Below are 18,686 nucleotides of genomic sequence, written 5' to 3'. Positions count from 1 at the left end.
CAAGCATGAAATACATTAGCAGGCCCTGCAATACTGGGCCAAACCATTACAAATCTCCAGATTGCTTATTTTGTGTGGCGGGGTGTGTGTGTGTGTGTGTGTGTGTGTGTGTGTGTGTGGGGGGGGGGGGGGGACGCCTGAAAGAAATAAGCCATCCACCAAGAATGTCACTCTTTCAAATCCACCTGGAGACTGCACGATATGCAGCCATGACATTGGAATTGGATATATCTGAGAGGGGCGCAACATTGTGTTTGGACAGTGCAGATCACGTTGGGAGTTGTTGTTATTAGGGGATATAACAGATATTGGAATGATGACACAGGTGTGAAATAAGCTGCCCTCGACAGGTACGTCTTCACGGCGTCGTGGCCTCGACAGGATGCTGCCATGTTCCAGAAAGTAGCTGTAAACATGGCCTATCAATCGCTGATCAGTGAGAAATGGGTTGCATCATGATAACACAGTCTTACTGTTGTGTGCAGAACAGATGTTTTGTGTGTGTGTGTATGTGTGTGTTTGTTGTAGGGAGTAAAGGGCTGCTGTTCAACACTAGGCTGTAGGCCAGAACAACTCCAGTCATGCTGACAGCTTTGACAACTCCCACACACACTTTTGCTATTGGTGCGCACAAACACGCACACGCAGCATCACACCACCAGGCTTATCTATCTTCGCTTCCAGGAAACACAGACGCAGAAGAAGGGGGAGGGAGTGGGGATGCAAAAAAAAGAAAAAGTGTGACACTTTATTCAAGCTGGAGGGAGTCGCATGCCACAGAAAACAAGGCACAAACAGTTTAAGCTGAACAAACAAACATGGCTGATTGGACTGAGGCTGGCGGCCCGCTGGCGGCAGAGATATGCGCTGACACTCCACACCAAAATATTTACACCCTATCTTCTTATATAAGTGGATTCAGGGCAGATGGATGGATGGATACGGATTTGGAGGGGCTGGCTGGAGAGGATAGACAAATGAGAAGAGAAGGGGAGAAGGATAAGATGTCCCATACAATGTCTGAATACAAAAGTGGGGCCGTGAGTTTGTGCAAACAAGCAATGTGCGACTGGGGAACGCTGTCGGAACGGCGGAGGCCCTAAACAGGCTTCACGGAAGAATAGGGGAACGGATGCAGCTGGGTGGCGTTGAGATTACAAACACTGTCCTGACCTAGAAGTTCAATCACACAACTGACAATACAGTGCAGAGCTAAAGCCTCAGATTGGTGCTGCTCCATGTCTTTGCTTGTTTTGTATACACTGTGTCAGAGATGCTGGTGGGGCAAAGAGCAACCAGCAGCCTCAAGCATGCAGTTGATGCAGTTACACTTTTTTATTAATCGAGTCCATGCTTGATGTGCGTGGGCGTCTATGGCCGCTATTGATCTCCTTCACCTTAAGAAACTCGGCCACAGGAGAAAAGTGACTCCTATCCTTTCATAAAGGTCAGAACTGGCGATGGCATGCAGCTGCCTCAACAATGGCTCCACACTCAGCTCCCTTATCACCTCTATAAACCCACACAGAGCACACAACACACCTGGATTCAGTCCCCTCTGCTTGGTTGAGTACTTGGAAAGGAAATAAGCTGGAGCTGCTGGAGGAGTTGCAGGAATGTCAAATAAACACATGCAAATGTCAAAAAGGCTTCTGCAATGTGATGTGACAACTCAGGCTCCCTTCCTGTTGCCCAAATATGGCTCAGGTGCTAGGACGGTGGCGAGTGGGGCCACCAAAATGCAGACATACAAATTCCCAAAAGAAACCTACGGGTAATTTCTCAGATGGTGCTTCCATGAGAAAGAAAGGAGAAAAGGGGAATTTGGAAAGCATGTAGGAGTAATGAGCATTTTAATGTATGACTCAATAAATCAACAGTCTGCAGTGAACAAGGGAGGGACGGGGGGGGTCCATGGAGAATCTGCTCGGGCCTCAGGACTGAGGTAAAGCTATCCAGCAGAACAATGGGCTCCTGTGTCCCCGCTCTGCTATCTCTATCTCTGCATTTTCAGCTACTTCAGCTTCCACTGGCTCCTCATACAAAGTGCTTCATCCAAGAATAAAAATCTGTCTCATGCTCGTTTATTGTTGTGGACCTTTTTTTTTTCCTAAAGTGGATAATAGGTATTTGGAAGAAAACCTTCCATATTGATCGTTTGCTCTCTTCAACTCCTTTCCACCTCTCCACTGCACTTTGAATTCAACTTCTTTCTCCCTCCACCTCCCTCCTCTCCCTCTCCCCTCCTCATATCACATTATTCATTTCTTCCTCTCATCCTTCTGTCTTCCTCCCCCCACCCCTCTCTCCCACGTCTCTCACCCCTTGTTTATTGATTCTCTAGATTAAGAATTCCTAGGGTGGAGGATTGTAACACACAAGCATCAAATTATTTTGGGGTGTGCTTATTTGCCTTTCCCTTGCATCTATTTGGCCTGTGTCTGTAGACAATTATGCCTACCCAGCCCCAGACTCAGGTGCTAATAATGAAGGACAAATAGAATCATATGTGTAAACTTCCCCCACTGATGAAAATTTATATTAACTTTCTGCCACAGTAAACAGAGCTGCATAGCTACACCCTCCCGGGAGGATTGACGAGATGAATTTGCTCGCTCCTACCCCAGGAAGAAAGCTCGTATAGTAGAGGTAGGTGGCGGTGGTGGTGGTGGTAGAGGGGTTTGGGAAGGTGTCTAGCACCATTGTGTAACCTCACACTTATTTTTCCACTAACGAAGACAAAACACGGGTCTGTTTTGCCCATCACAGATAAACTGTGTGTTTATGTCTGAGTGGGAGTTGAAGAGTGCATATGCACCAATATGTATGTGTCTGCTGAGACGTCGGGGAGGCCGTGCCAGCAATAACAAAGAGCGCGGCCTGCTGTCGTTCACTGCAACCGCTAACATCCACTGACATCCCGCCTCCCGCTGTTATCACCATGGATATTCTGTGCAAATACAGTGATATATCTGTTCTATCGAGAGAGAGTAATTATTTTCAGCTACCTCCGAGCTGAACTTTAACACAGAGACTGAGGTGGAATTTGAAACAAGACTGCTTTGTCATGCTGTAAAAAATGCATTTTGACATTTTTCATCAGGTTAGAAAGACCTGATTGTACTTATTTCCAAAATAATCTTAGATGTGCCAAGACTTCACATACAAGTCATACAGATGTCGTAAGTGGTTTTGTTCTTTAGTCATACCTTCCATATTTCACCACTTCAATTCAATTTACAAACAACAGCCTTCTTTCTCTTTGCTCTAAAGTCTTTACTTTGACCTGTGCTGTATCACAACGTTTAGATAAGGTGACAGCAGGCGTATTCAGCAACACTCTTTATCTACTGCTGCTCTTAGGGAAGTCCTTTAGAGCTCGACAACTGAGAGCAACCACTATATATGATCACAAAGAGACAGAGGGGAAGGAAAATAGAGACAGACAGAGACAGAGAAGACCTTGGGAGGGTGTTTGTATGGATGAAAGATGGGGCAGTGTGTGTGTGTGTGTGTGTATGTGTGTTAGGTCAAGTGTTGTCTTTGCAAAAGCAAAGCTGGCATGAGGTATGAGTGTTCAACTGTGCAGCCTCCCCCCACAAAATCTGCAGCCACACAAAAAACCCCAAATACACACATTCTCTCTCTATTACGCGCTCTTTCTCTCTCCCGAAGCGCTTGATTTCCCCTTCAGGTGATTATGATCCCTTGCCTTTTCACAGTTCCAGGCGAGTGGAGGTCACACAGCTGGATGAATACCTGATATGAAATGTTGCGTTCAGGCCAGACGTAGTTCATTTGGAAAAGAGGCTGAGCCCAGTGGAAAAAACTGGAACTGTCCTAGTTGCTTATAAACAGTACGCCGATGATCTGAACACTTACAAATTAAATAAATGTGATACCAAAAGGAATCACAGTATCGGACTGCATGACACGATATAAAAAACTGTTAACTATACGCCTACTGTAGCTATTCATGGAGCTTGAACACAGCTGTATTTCTGTGCAAACTAGACTTTTCACATCATTCTTGTCTGCGGATCAGACGCTGACAATGAAGTTGCTTTTCATGGAGCTTGTGTCTGTCTTTGTTGACAAGGCCTTATTAAGAGGCTCCCACTCCAAAAATATGGCCAGAGGCGACTAGCAATCTGACTGTGGCACCGGAGAACAAGCAGCTGCCGCAGAGGAGCTTGTTTTGTGCAGAATGCCAATACCAATAGATGCTGGAGAAAAGATGAATGTGCTGACACTAATGTCAGTGTCATAGGAGACGCGCGCATAAACATAAAGACCGGGGCTATAGCGTTAAATAAAAGGCTGCTGCATCCCGGGGTTGGTAAACTGCATTTAAGTGTGTTTACCCTCCATTAAATCACTGATAAAGACACACAGCACATACAGTCAAACATAGGAACACAAAACAATGATTAGGAAAAACAGTTACTAGTGTCACTCTCATCCGTCTTCATGCCAACCAAATTTGGCAAAAAAGGAGCTGATGTCATTTAAAATCCACACTGCCTTTGCCTTGAACACTGACACAAGCAAACCAAGCTTGCAACGTGTGTAGTGCATGTGTATTTGAGTGCTTGAGCCAGTGGCACCGCCAGAAAGCTTTCATATTATTTAGCCCCCTTCCCAACAAGCTAAGTCGACATGATTGGTGCCAATAAATGTCTTAGGTGATCTAGTTTCACAAGATGCTACTACCTTGGTGCTAGCTTAAAAAATGAGCGTGCCACAGCCTCTTAAATACAGTGATATCAGCCTCTAATTATTTTCGCCAGTGCCCCTCTGATACAATTGCGGGTGCATGTGTGTACATCAGATCCTGTCTTGGGGGTTCTGCTGTTGCGGGTCAATAGTATGAGTGTCTGACTGTCTCGTCCTGAGGAGCTCAGGTTAAGTGCTGAGTCTAATTGTAACCCTGTTCTGGGGTCGATGAGAGACCGCCTTGACCTTAGCTGTAAATGGCCTCATCTCACCCGCTGCATGCCTAACCCTGAGTTTAACCTGCATCTGTAGGGACATGAACAAAACAGATGTTTACATTCTGTAATTATTATGTTGTTCTGAGCCTACATATGCTTTACATAATGGCCATTACAAAGTTTAAAACAAGTTTATGTCACTACTTTGCCTTGCGATTAGCCCCTGCTCACCTCATTCAGGATTGCTCTCCATTGAGGGCGCTGTATCTTTCAATGAACGCCACACTTCCCCGAAAGATCAACTCAATAAATAGCCACTACATCTGCCTGTGGAAGGGCCATGGATCACAATCACTCCCCCTCTCCTCTCTCCATCTCTATGCTTATGTAACACCTATCTTCTCCTGTGCTCCTCCTCCTCCTCTCTTTCTTTCCTCCGCCCTGCATTGTACCTCGGTGGTTGTCTTGTGAATATTCCAATTACAGCGGTGTGTGTTTGACCTTTAAGTGAGCTGTAGAAGATATAGTTATCTGCCTTCCACTCTGACACCCAGCGTCTATCAATCAGTGTTCCACCCCACCACCACCACCACCGCCACCACCACCAGAACCGGCTGCCACACTGAGCTGGGTCTGGTGAAGTGTGTTTGTGTGTGTGTGTGTGTGTGCATGTATATGTGTGTGTGTGAAGAGAGATGGAAAGAGGAAGCTATCACAAGCACAGACTGTGACTGGTAAAGCAGGCAGAGAGGCTTGGAGAGTCCCAGTGATAAAACTGCAAAAATAAAAAATAAATAAGGCTTGTGTCTGAATACATAAACGTATACCGCATATACACACACAAACACACAGGAATAGAGAGAGGGGGGAGAGAGGAAGAGAAAGAGATGTTAAACATTTTTTTCTTAAATCTGCCACCAGCCTGACTGAGCCTTACTTCCATAAACAAAGCCTTCTTCCAACAGCATCCTATATCACGCTTCTGAGAACAAGCAAGCGTGAGCAGAGTCATACTTCCTTAGTTTCATTCGTGCTCCCCGCCCTTTTCCAAAGGGCTAATCTACATCTTTCATTGAATCAAGAATGGAAATTCACAAGAAATGCTTCTTTTTCAATTTCATGCTGAAGTAGCTCAAGTTAGTGGATGTAATTTCTCCTAACAAGAAAATTTATCACTCTGTCGCACACTTAGTCCAGCTATATGTGAGAAAAGGGCCTCCTTTCTGCATTTTTTTTCCTTGGGCTTTGATAAATGTGCCAAAAGCATGATCACTCCCTTCATAGCGCTCTGTACAAGGACAGAACAATTACAGTGGTTATTAAGAAAATAAAACCTCTGGTTGAAATTTGTATGAAAGATAAATGACATATCACTTAGGACTGCGGTGAAGGCATTACAAAATGAAGTCAAGACTGAGCCAAGAGCGGGATGGGGGGTTGTTTTACACATATTGTAGGGACCTCAGCTTCTGAGTCTGAGAATTATGTCATGCTACAGTCAAGAATATGGAAAGAGTGAAAAGAAAAACACTCCGTTTTCAGTGATTTTGAGAGGGATTCTCTCCTCACACATTTCAAACGTGTGCCAACAAAGAAGTATTTCCCCTCTGTGACAAAAACCCCAGCAAAGACTAACGATGCACAGAACTCCTATAAATCCATTTGAAGTTTTGTGCAAATTATGATTATCAGGTTCACACTGAATTGGATGATGAAGTCCAAACAGGTGGAAAGGAATGCATGGAGAATGGTATCGCTGAAACAATACCACGCATGGCCAAGCCACCAGGCTAATGTATATTTATCATGTAAACTTCTGATAAATGCATACCAAGAAACAATCAAATCTCCGGGTTTCAATTGGAAGATTTTTGCACCATGGACTCAAGCGTGAAACCAATATCAGCTTAGTGTCTAGTCAAGCTTGAAGTGCTGCGCCTAGCCCACAAAGCATGTTCTGCATATGCTCATGGGCGTCGCTTTTATCAGGGTGGAACAAGCAGCTTTCCACTGCTATCACTGATCAATGTGTGCGAGTTAAGTCCCACCAGTGTGGGTAAATAAGCAGTGGTTAGGTCTTGATGAGGAATGGCAGGCTGCTTGAGCGGGACCGGAGGCTGGAGAGAAGCGGGCCTGTCTGCTGAGTGTGACTTCCACCATTAACCTCAGGCTAGAGTATTCTCCGAATCAACCCTAAACAAATTGTATCCTCCCAAAGGATTTAATTAGAAGTGTTTATTTTCCATATATCCCATCTACAGACTTAATATATGCCTTACTGTTTGCTATATTTCCCTAGATTTAAAAAAAATATATAGAAAAAACAGCATTACAAAGTTGTAAATAACACATATGACAACAAAGTGAGGGCCTGACCTTGGCTGATACACTATAAAACCCAGCAGCTTCAGCTCTAAAGCCTGCAGTGAAGAGAGCCAAAGCCAGCGCTAAGTGACATGTCAGTCAGTTCGTCTGTTTGGAGCCTTCAATTCCCCACGGCCTGAGCTTATTTACTGCATTTGTATGAAAAGCTGTGAAGAGGAGAGGGGCTGAGAGCCTGGCTGGCTTCTCTTACATATGTATACGGTGTTTGGAGGCAATGCGTAAAGAGCATCTCCCCTTGCAGCCTGGTGGCGTTACAACTACAAACAACTTGGGAGAAGGATGGAGCCATTTATATATTCAGAAATGGGTCAGGGATGAAGGTAATCGGAGCAACAGTGTTAACAAGTGTGCTAAAAAAAAAAAAGACTGTGATGATACCTGGAATCTGTTAACCGAGATTCGGGGCGCATTAGAGACAGAGAGCACCAGTGACATTTAAGATGCTACTACTTTTGCTAGTCATCTTCTTAACCAGATTTGAAGTCATTTTAATATTAGTTAGAGAAGGGGAGGGAGGGGGGGTGCACACAACAAACTATCGGGCATGCGTTTCAGAGTCTGATTTGTTACTATTCATGGCTAAAGCGGAGAGGAACTGTAATACTAGACATGCTTGTTAAATTCACAACACTCCAAAGCTGCCTTCTAGCAAATCCTGTCTTTTGGTTGTCAGCTTAAGACACCCCGGCATATGCATATGTAGGATTTTTAAGCTCTGTTAAATGGATAGCGGTGTCGTGGCCTATCAAATGACTATAAGCCACTTGCCTTTTTTTTGGGGGGGGAGGGAGCCATTTACAGAAAAAGCAGACAGCAATGTGTTACCTTGTATGCATTTGGAAAGCAACCCCCCCCTTTCCTCCGCACGTGTTTTCCTCTATCCTCCTGTTAACTCCACATTAGAGGCAAACAGAGCCATTTACATGTGTATTTTCAGGCTGCGGGTGACAGTAACACTCCACCCCGCCATATTAACGACTGGTACTCTGTTTAAGCCAACGACAGGGGAGTGGCAACAAACAATGACAGAATGCCTGTTTTCGATTGTGAGGCCACGAAAGATGATACGCCAGTCACCGCCGAGGCAGTTTGCAAATAAATTATTGTGGAGGGTATTGAGCTGGAGCAATTGCTCCAGTCCACTCAGAGTATGTGTGACTGAGTGTTTGTATGAGTGTGTATGCATTGCCTGTATATGTGTTTGTGTGAGTGGACTTATAGATCCAGTGCCATTTATTTCCCTGAGCCGGAGCGGGGCAGTTAGGGAGGCGTAAAAGGAAATGAGTTGTGAAGTGGCCATTGATCCTGGCCTGCTCTAGGTTGGCTGGAGACTGCAGGACTATTGGCCACAGTATGTGCGACTGAATGGCTGCCTCTTATTTACACTGAGGTGGTTAACCCTGACCCAGTTCATTTATCACTGGGTTAATGTGCTACAAAGGAAAAAGGGAAAAGAAAAAGAAAGAAAATGTGCCGGTCAAACACAACGCCTGATCTAGACTGATGTCAACTGGCTACACTGAAACAAATAATATATATAAAAATGTACTCTAAATTTAACTTCATAAAGGCAAAAAGAGCTTCTCAAAGCAAATGACCTCTGTGGCACTGATCTGATATCCTGTAAACACACACATGCACAGACACAGTGTGACCTATCTTTTTCTACCTTCAACCTGCAGACCACACCGCCTGCTCCACAGCTCCCACCTGCTTGGGCATAAAATAGCCGTGAGTGTTTATTTCCAGCAGATTTCACCCCGTCTATCTCTCTCATCCTCTCCTCGCAATTCCTACATTGCTCGCTCTCTCTGTCCCTTTCTCCTCATCTTTTTCAAGCCTTGCAGCTTGACATTTCGCCATGCTCTCGGGGGACTCCTGTGTGAAATGGAGTTACTGGGAGAGCGCCACTGTAAATTCCAGGAGGCCACATGTAATGTGTCTTAAACATAGATGGACAGGCCAGGTTTCAAGGAGCTGAAGAATGAGACGGTGGGGGGGAAAAAAAGGGGGAGAAGAAGTGGCGTCTTGATAGATAATAGAATAATACTGTGTTTTGTCTGGGGAAGGGTGAGCAAACAGTAGCCATGCTGTCATTCACACTCTATATCTTTAGTGTCATCGCAAAGGGGGAAACTACAGGCCTATATATCACAGGCCTGTATGTACTATTCTGTAGGGACTGTCTGCCGATAGCCAGGCTTGAAATAAAAAGAAAGATGGCTTTCATTGTAAATAAGTCAGACACGAGGATTGCCAGGGAAGAGCTGTCTTTTCACTGAAAAGGAGGAAATAATTTTACAAAGACATACAGTACATGCTGCTTCCCTAATGCTTCTCTAGCCTTTACAGAAAACCCCTTATCTTCGCACAGATGATGATGGGTAACAAAAGGCTCCTTTATGAAATCGTTCATATTTCAGCGAAGGTCTGTCTCCTGTCCTGAGAGGTGATTGATGCATCAGGCCAGGGCCAGTGTCTTATTTACACAGTTGAGTGGGGCAATCTCAGGCCTGAAAGATAAACCTAATGAGCTTCTTTGTGCAAGGGTGCAAATGAGAGACACCATCCTCCCTCCCTCCTTCCCTTTTCCATCCAAAGGGACAGTCTGGGTGATTAGGCCTTTAAATTATGCTCAAGGGCAAAGCCCAGATTTGCATCTTAGGTGTGTGTGTGTGTGTGTGTGTGTGTGTGTGTGTGTGTGGGTGTGTGTCTCAAATGTGGTACGGAGAGAAATGGAGAGGCAGGTGAAGGGCACAGAGAGAAAGATGCTTGAGGCTTGTTTGTGAGAGGTGATGGTAGGTGAACTATATGTGTCAGTATTTTGAGTATTTAACTGCTAAACAACAAACTTGAGTTGTTATAAGAGAGGTGAGCTCATGTGTCTGTCAAATGAGCGTGCACACACACACACACACACACACACACACACACACACACACACACACACACACACAAACACACACACGCACACTGTCATTTTGTCCTTTGTCTGTGGGGTAACTTTCTCCCTAATGACTTTCATTTTGGGGAGAATTTCATTTGCCCCTAAACCCTAAATATTACCCATCACTTGCTGTCAGATTTCTCATCCCTTCTATTTCCTCCAGCTAAACAGCTAGGAAGGCAGGTTAATTGCTGTCACTCTCAAGTTGGACCACTGCCTAGCTCTCGTGTAGCGACGGGTAGCCTGGAAGTAAGATGGCACCTTGGCGCACTTATTGTAATTTATGTCAAAACGCTGCAGTCATTTAAATGGGGTTGGATAGTTTGCATTTTGCTGCATCATGTGCCTCAGGAAAACACTGGAATGCATACCTAAACAGTTTACCAACATGTACGGTAGACCTCGACAACAGTCTGCCGCATTTTTGGTGCAAAAATAAATAAATTCCACTCCTCACAAACACACATTTAACATAAAAAAGAAATCACACACAACTAGTGTCATGTGATGTATAAACAATAGCGAGGGAAATTAAACGTATCACTTATGACAAAAGATCTGAATCTGCAAAGCAACCCTTTTCTCATTACGCCTGAGTTTAATGATCTGGATGAGTAGTGGGCTGCAGTGACAGAAGGTTGTCCCCACAGCTATCCAGAGGTCTAAAACGACTGACCGGGCCACAGTAGATAAGCTACAGCCTCCATCTTGCTCTGAATATCAATACACTCCATACAGTAGTGAGCCCATTTAGAAGGGGGGGCAGTATAGTCCTGAGTATTGGCTCATCAATCCCACTGATAACCCTGGCAGGATTAAGTCTACAGACCACTGTAATCAACTAACAGCCTCATTATGGGACATTATGGTATAGATCCAAAGATCAATGCATTGCTCCCATGTACATACATAGCTGCGTTTAATATTAAAACATAGCACTGACTGCAGCCAATGATAAATTGATTGGTAATGTGAGCTCAGCACATTTCTTTGCCCTATTTTTTTTTTTTACATGGGAGCTTTTATAGTGATCATTTTAGCATAGTAATTAGGGCTGAGCAACATTCATCACTTGCTCTGATACATATCTGCAGCTGGCAAATTGCAATCAGATACAGTGGGTATCTAATCTGTGATCTCAAATCAAATTAGGTCTATTTAGACAACCTTGGGAATGGGGTGATGAAACCCTGACAGAAATTAGGGGCTGGAAATTCAATTGTGACACGACGGTTATCGTTCAGATGCATGGATAAGCGAGTGTGTGGCTTTCATGTTGAGCACGACGACCACATAAAACAAGGGCATTATTTGTTTTGATGGGAAAAAAGTCATCTATCAATATTTGAATATATATATAAAAAAATGGCTGCTGTGTAACTTGATCTGTGTCCTAAAAGCCTTTGGCCGAATCCGAGGCGACGAGACCTTAAGATGCTGCTTTTCTAATTATAGCTGCAGGTGGTATTTTGGAGCTGCTAGGTAATGGCAGAACCCACAGGGACAGTGGAGAATTCATCAGTGCTTATTATTAATCATCCCCCCAGCAGCATGATGAGAGACTGGAGCTTCTATACCCACTGGACCACTCAATGTCATTCCAAATATGGGTGGAAAATTACACCCAACAGCCTTCCTTCAAAATGGACTCAGAGCGGACGTGGACTGAAATTTTTTAAGCTGCACACAGGTGCAAAGAAAGAAAGAAAAAAAAAAAGAACAAGGATGGGTGGACACATACATATACTGCATGCCTCACACACACACATGCTCACTGTCATTCACTTACACACACCTGCCAACATCACATCACCCTCTTCAAATGAGCACATGCTAACAACTGCAAAATAGCACAACTCCGTGCTAACAAATGCATTTAAAAAAACCTCCATCTTTCGTCCGACCGCGCTGTCTCTCCAAAGCGATGCAGTGTGAGCGCGCCACAGGAAGTGTGTGTGAAGTTAACAGCACAGGGCCCCCTGTTTTAAAAAGCCTCCAGAGACCTGTTAGCTGGACTGCTCATTTCAATGTGTCTGTCTCCGGGTTGGGAGAAGGCTTGGGCTGGCCTCTTTACAAGGCACACACTGTCATACACCCCCCCCCCCCCCCCCAACACCACCTACCCACCAACCCACCACTACAAGCTCTTAGCCGTGCGTCCATCTCAGACTTAACTAGACACTTTATGCTTACGTCGCTTCTCTCTCTCGGTGCTGTGGCCTTTTTTTTCATTTTTACAGCATAGCCTCTTAGTTAACACATACACACACTTTTATCTGCTTATGTCAATTAGATTAGTAATGTTGTCTCATATTAGATCTCTCTAAATAAGTCTCAAAACATTTCCAACTATTCCTTATTTGCACCACACTTCTACGGCATTTAAATATACTAAAATAAAAATATGAAACCTAAAATAAAAAGGCTAAAAAAAAATGCTTTCAGTGTCAAGTAAGACACTAAATTGGGATCCCATGTTACAACAGTCGAACAGTATCTTCTTATCCTGCTTTCTATCTCTTTCTATTTTACCCTCTATCTGCAAAGAGCATCAACACAGATAGAAAGCAGACCTCGAACCAACACCTTCACATGTAGTGAGGGAGAGGATTGACCCCAATCAGATGTGTGTTTGTGTTCAGAGTGGCAGAGTGGTGATAAATGGGGGGATAAGGCCACAGTGCTGTGATGCTGCTGCAGCCACCAGCAGCACCACTGGGGTTGAGCTGGGGTTGGAGGATGGGTGCTGAGTTGGAATGGGGGATGGAAGAGAGATGGCGTGGGGGGGGGGACGACGACACACACACGACATGCTTCATTTTGCTACACCAAATACAGATATAGATGCAGACGCACAGAAACACATCATCATCTGTTGTATCGCCCCGGATGAACTGACCACAGGCTTTCAGCTGCCTCCAAAAAGTACATGTGCGCACAAATGCACGCTTGCACGAAAATTCCCATCAAACGGGGAAAGGACAGCACGCATCATTACAAACCCGCGGCGTTGTCCCCCATCCACCCCGAAGCACGGCCCTCTGACCTCATCTCCCACTGCTCTTTTGGCAAACTGTCAAAGCCATCATTCACCGTGAAAAGACACGAGAGACACTTGACTCCTTTACTCTGCTGGCGACTGACTTTCACAACTCCTGCCTCCCCCCCACTGAACCACCAACCTCCTACACCCCCCTGCAGTTCATTCACCATCAGCTTGCTCTGATGGAGAAGAATAGAGCCAGTACAATACAACATGGGTATGAAGAAGGGAAAGTTAAAGAGATTGAAAGCGGAGCATCATGCCTCCAACCGAAAGAATTCAGTAAAAGTAACACAAGAAGGGAATAACACAAAGTTAGTAAGAGAGGGAATGATCTCACAGTGCAGTTTAAAAAAATCTAAATGACTTTCTAGTTGCAGGAGAGAGAGACAGAAAGACTGCATGCAAATCAGTCTTTCAAAACTGTCCCGGTCAAAGGTTTCTCTGCCGCTGGTGGGTCTGTGGTTACAGCGTCTGGATGTGTGTGTGAGCCTACAACTAGTGCCGAGTTAGGAGGCCCTCTGGTGGATACAGAGCTGCCATGACATACACACATACGCACACACACACAGCCCAAACTGGTCCGTACGATGCTTCAACGCACACATTCTTTCCCTTTCTCTGTCTGCCTCTCTCTTTCTCTCACTGACACACACACTTTCTCACATGGCCTCACATTGCTGCATGAGCTCTCTATAAATACAACTTGAAATGCAAAAAAATATATATATAAAAACAGTCACTGCAAAACATTTTCATCACTCCACAGGCAACAGCTTCAGGCAAAACATGCTGACAGCACAACAAACTACCCAGAAAATTTACCAACAACACAAACAGCCGATTATACAAACATGTTTTTCCCCGTGTCGTAGAAAAAACACAAACAATACAACAAAATATATATTTCATTGTGCCTCCTGTCTATGTAGAAGAGCTCAGCGCTGCCTGAGCAGAGAGCAGAGCAGAGCAGAGCGGGAGAGCGAGGGGAAAACAGTGAGAGGGAGGGAGAGAGAGAGCGGCAGAGAGACGAGACGGGGGAGAAACACAACTTACCTGCTGTTGTTGCAGATGCAGCAGCTCGACTGTGCTTACTTCGCTGCTCGTGTCACCAGCGCTTGATCTCCCATCTCTACTGCCAGCCTCTAATTGGCTGCTGCTTAGGGTGCTCATTCCATTTTGACTCATTGAACTGTTGCTTATTGTCTCTGTGGCCGACTCCTGCATCATCATGATTTAAAACCTAGAAGTGATTAAGAGGCACCGGTTAGGGCTCTTCTCGTTACAATTCCCCCCTTTTTCCCTCCTATTTTTTTTTTTTTTTTTTTTACGCTTCCATTATCAAGCCCTCAGTTCCCCCCTCTGCAAATTAAAGCATTTAAAGAAGAGGGAGGGGGGAAAGGAGAAGAAGGGGGGGATGCAGGAGGAGCAATTATGCATTCATTGTGTAAATGAAGCAATACAAAGAGATGCACGTCCTGGTGCTATTTAAAATGGGAGGGGTACGTACATGTGTTTTTATCCTTAAAATTTGGGCATAAGTCTAAGCATTTCCCTTTAAGGAAAAATATTTTTGTCATCACTATTAAAAAAATACATTTGTGGAAAATTAGGATAAAAATATGCTTGAACTAATATCCACAAATGAGCATAATATTTCCCTCACACTTTAGCACAGCCAGGCTGCACAGACAAGAAAACACAAGCACGGGCACTCCTAAAATATTTGACGTCTTGAAGCTGTCAGTTTTTTTAGTGTGTGTCGCATCTGAATGAAGCTGCCTAATGACGCAAAGCTAATCATGCAAAATTAAAATTTGGTGGCAGGGAGGAGGAGGGCGAGGAGGAGGAGGAGGAGGCACCAAATCACATGGTGCAGGGCTGGTGATGAACACTATAATGGGTTTGTCATCTGTGCTGTGGCTAAATAAAATCTGCCACACTGGCTTCCATAGAGGCACCACGCTCGTATGTCACTTATTGGCTCCTTTCTCCCCCCTCTTCTTTAATCAAACATTATATATTTATTTAATCTGTGATATTAAAAAAAATCCCTTCCCGGGACACAATTAATACCAAGTTGCAAACTTTGTGGGAGATGCACAAAGCAAGACAACACATTCTAACAACAGTAAATAAATATATGATATTACATTAATTCTCTGGGCATCTATCAGATATGGAAAACCAGTGAAAGAGAGAGGGAAAAGGAGGGGAAGAAAAGGAAAAAAATCTATCACGAATATCACTAATGATTGTGCTAAAAACAGCATAAATTATGCATATTACCTCCTCTCTCTCCAGTAATAAATGTTTTATCATTTTCCCCTGCATTTAATGCTCTGTACCTTGACTGGGGCAGAGAGGAGCCCCACCAACATCAGTCGACAGTCTCACAATAAATAAAAGACACTCAGCACCAACAAAAGGCAACTCAAAGTACACCCCAGAATTATGGAATTTACTCATTTGGAAAACAATTATTTGTAATATTTTAGATTAAAATTTGAGATAATTCATACTTTAAATTCTATTTTAGCTACCACTTTTATATTTAAAAACATATATTTCAAAAAAAAAAAAGTGCAACCTAACACCAGATAATCCACATCCACACAACAAAAGCGAGACAAATGGTGATCACGATTATGTGTGAGCATTTGTGCCCAGCCCACATGGGTACCGTGTGTATTCTTTGGGCCAGTAAATACCGTTTTAATAGAAGTGTGTACACGTTCTTCCCTGTGTGTGTGTGCTTGTGTGTGTGTTTGACAAGGGGCAGATACAGGACAGGCCTTAAAGGATGTCCACAGCCAGGATAAACAGGATCCAGGCAGGGAGAACAAACAGGACTGAGCTGTTACACAGAGCAGGGCGACAGCTGCCCGGGACACAAGTAAATAGGGAAGAGGCCAGGACGAGGCGTGCTTGTGAACAAACAGGCCCCTGTTAAACACCGCGCCGCTCACTACTGATGGAGGGAGACACACAGGGAAGAAGACAGAGGGAGGACAAGAGGGAGAGGAGCAGTGAGGGAAGGTGGTGGTGGTGGGGGGGAGGGGGGGTGACGGAGAGAGACAGATGAAAAGAATGAGAGTGAAAGAGAGAAAAGGAAAGTGAGTGGGAGGGAGGAAGGTGGTGGTGATGGTGGTGGTGATGGTGGTGGGGGAAGACTGGCACAATGTGACATCCAATCCGGTGATGAATCTCAGCATAAGAAACTCAAGGCTGCAGCCGAGATCAGCCGGCTAATAAGTATTCAAATTAGGCATAAATTTTACATGCCCAATGTTTAAAATATTCAGAGAAAGACTGTCTGATTGCCTTTACTACAATTTTATGAACATTCTAATGGAGCCTGGATCTCTCGGTTTTTTTCCTGCTTTCTTTCTTGGACCGGCGATGGATGTTCGGAAAACTTGAAGATATATGAGTCGAGGAAATAAGGATTTTTAATAACATGTGAATGTAATGCAAACTACTCCGGAAGTCCAAGGAAAATTGCTGCTTTGATATTAAACCAATGAAATTTGCTCTTAATGTGCTTACACATGTATAAAACATTCATATTATAAAAAGAAAAAAGGACAAAAATAAGTAATCAGACATTATAGCTTGAGTTTAAAAAAAAAAAAAATCAGTCAGCATAATTTGAATCTCGCACACAAACAATAACAGCCCAGCACCCGTCTTAATCTCAGCGCCATAATCTTCCAAACTCCCTCCTCCAAAATAAAACCGGTGCAATATGTCTAACTGCAACATAATGATAATGCAGATATATGCAAAGTATATTCGCAGAGATCAGATGGTGCTTTAACCTTAATGACAGCGGTGAGATAAATTAATTAGCCATCTAAAGGCGGCATTCAAATCTGCCAATTAGAATGTCAATTAGAAACACAGCCAGGCTGCAATGATGAGCGGGGCTACCGAGCTGCGGATCTGACTGTGGGGGTGATGGAACTGTCACAGATACACACACACACACACACACACACACACACAATACTCAAGAGAGACAGATAGTGACAATACTCGGCACCTGAGGGTGTGACTATATGCATGCATGTATCTACATTGTGTGTGAGCCCACCACAGGTCCACCATGCCCCTGTACCCTCTCCCTGAGGGATACCAGCCCTGACCCCGGCTCAGTCTGTCCTAAACCAACTGGGTCGGAAGGAGCTGCACCACCCCCAGCTACTATATCTACTGGGGGCCCTCGCTCTGATCTGCGGCGGTGCAGCCAGCTTTAATGCCGCTTCAGTGAGGCTGCCTGCTTGCCCGCACGTGTGTTTGACATCCCATAAATTGCCGGTGTCCTGAGTTTCAACACACCCGCTATTTGATGCTATTTCCTCAAGCCATAATCTTCCAATGAGGGAGAACCTAGACCGCTTATTATCGCGATCGGAAACAGAGAGGAAGGCTGTTATTGCTCGGGTAATACGCTGGTAATTCTGTAGATGTATAGCTTTGGGAAGGAAGATGATAGTGATACTAAGTGTTTAGGTTGTGGGGTGGTGGAAAGATAGTGAGAGACTGAGATAACTCTGCGCTCTCTAAATTTACAGTCGTCGACGACTCGTTGATGGCTCCAACATTTCTATTAAGGTGGAGGCTCGGTAGGAAGACAGGCATTTCCTGATGAAGCAGAGGTAGACAGACACTTTATTTGCAAAGCTTCAGACCAACTCCAGCTTTTCTCTCATTCCTTGTGCAACCACAGCCTTGCTTGCTATTCCTCTTCAGCTTGGGCAAATATTTACTCTCGAATCTCGTGCTACGCAAATCTGTCTCTTCCATCAGGTGCGGGGATCTGAGAAAGGGTCCTGACGACGCATTTGGCCCAGAGATTGGGAGAATTTCTCCTCTTTCTTCCCAGAAGTGACACAACAAAGGTGTACGGAGAATTGAGCCTTTCATTGCCTCACACACACTCTCTCTCTCTTTTGCACGTGCACACCAAGCACACACACACACCTATCATTAAAGGGGAAAGAAGCAGCCCTCCATCTTTGTTTGCGAGCTCTAAAAGCCCTTAATGTAGCCTCATTACCTGGCCTGTCTCCCGCTCTATCATGTGCAGTAAACACACACTATGACACTGGCCATCCATCTAGTGGGAATACACAGCTGTCTGCTGTGCTCTAACACTGTCTGGGGAACACTGGGGAATTTAACACACACACACACACACACACACACACACACACACACACACACACACACACACACTCACACGCACATTACGTTGTTAACACACAGCGGGCTTGACACCGGTTTTCGTTCAGACTCTCTGGCCTATCCATTTTCAGTGTGAGGATGTTCACTGTGTCTCCATCTAGAACAATGATCCTCATCTTATATGCAT

At 44.5% G+C, this 18,686-nt stretch overlaps 1 protein-coding gene across 5 annotated transcripts in view; it reads right to left on the bottom strand.

The window, feature by feature from the left end:
* The window catches only part of foxp2 (forkhead box P2), a 139,819-nt gene that overhangs the window by 53,280 nt on the left and 67,853 nt on the right, over positions 1 to 18,686 (bottom strand). For 4 of the 5 annotated variants that reach the window (XM_049566430.1, XM_049566429.1, XM_049566432.1 and 1 more), the window contains exon 4: positions 14,366 to 14,552. The exons of the other annotated variant lie outside the window; for it this stretch is intronic. In XM_049566430.1, coding sequence (XP_049422387.1) covers positions 14,366 to 14,542 — 177 coding nt within the window. In that variant the 5' untranslated portion in view covers positions 14,543 to 14,552. The remainder of the gene's footprint in view (positions 1 to 14,365; positions 14,553 to 18,686) is intronic. 5 annotated transcript variants of the gene reach the window in all.

Source organism: Epinephelus fuscoguttatus, linkage group LG22 (genome assembly GCF_011397635.1).
Source record: "Epinephelus fuscoguttatus linkage group LG22, E.fuscoguttatus.final_Chr_v1".
In the NCBI taxonomy this organism is placed as follows: Eukaryota; Metazoa; Chordata; class Actinopteri; order Perciformes; family Serranidae; genus Epinephelus; species Epinephelus fuscoguttatus.
Note: the sequence above shows the minus strand (reverse complement) of the source record. Positions and strands in the feature narration are given on the sequence as shown.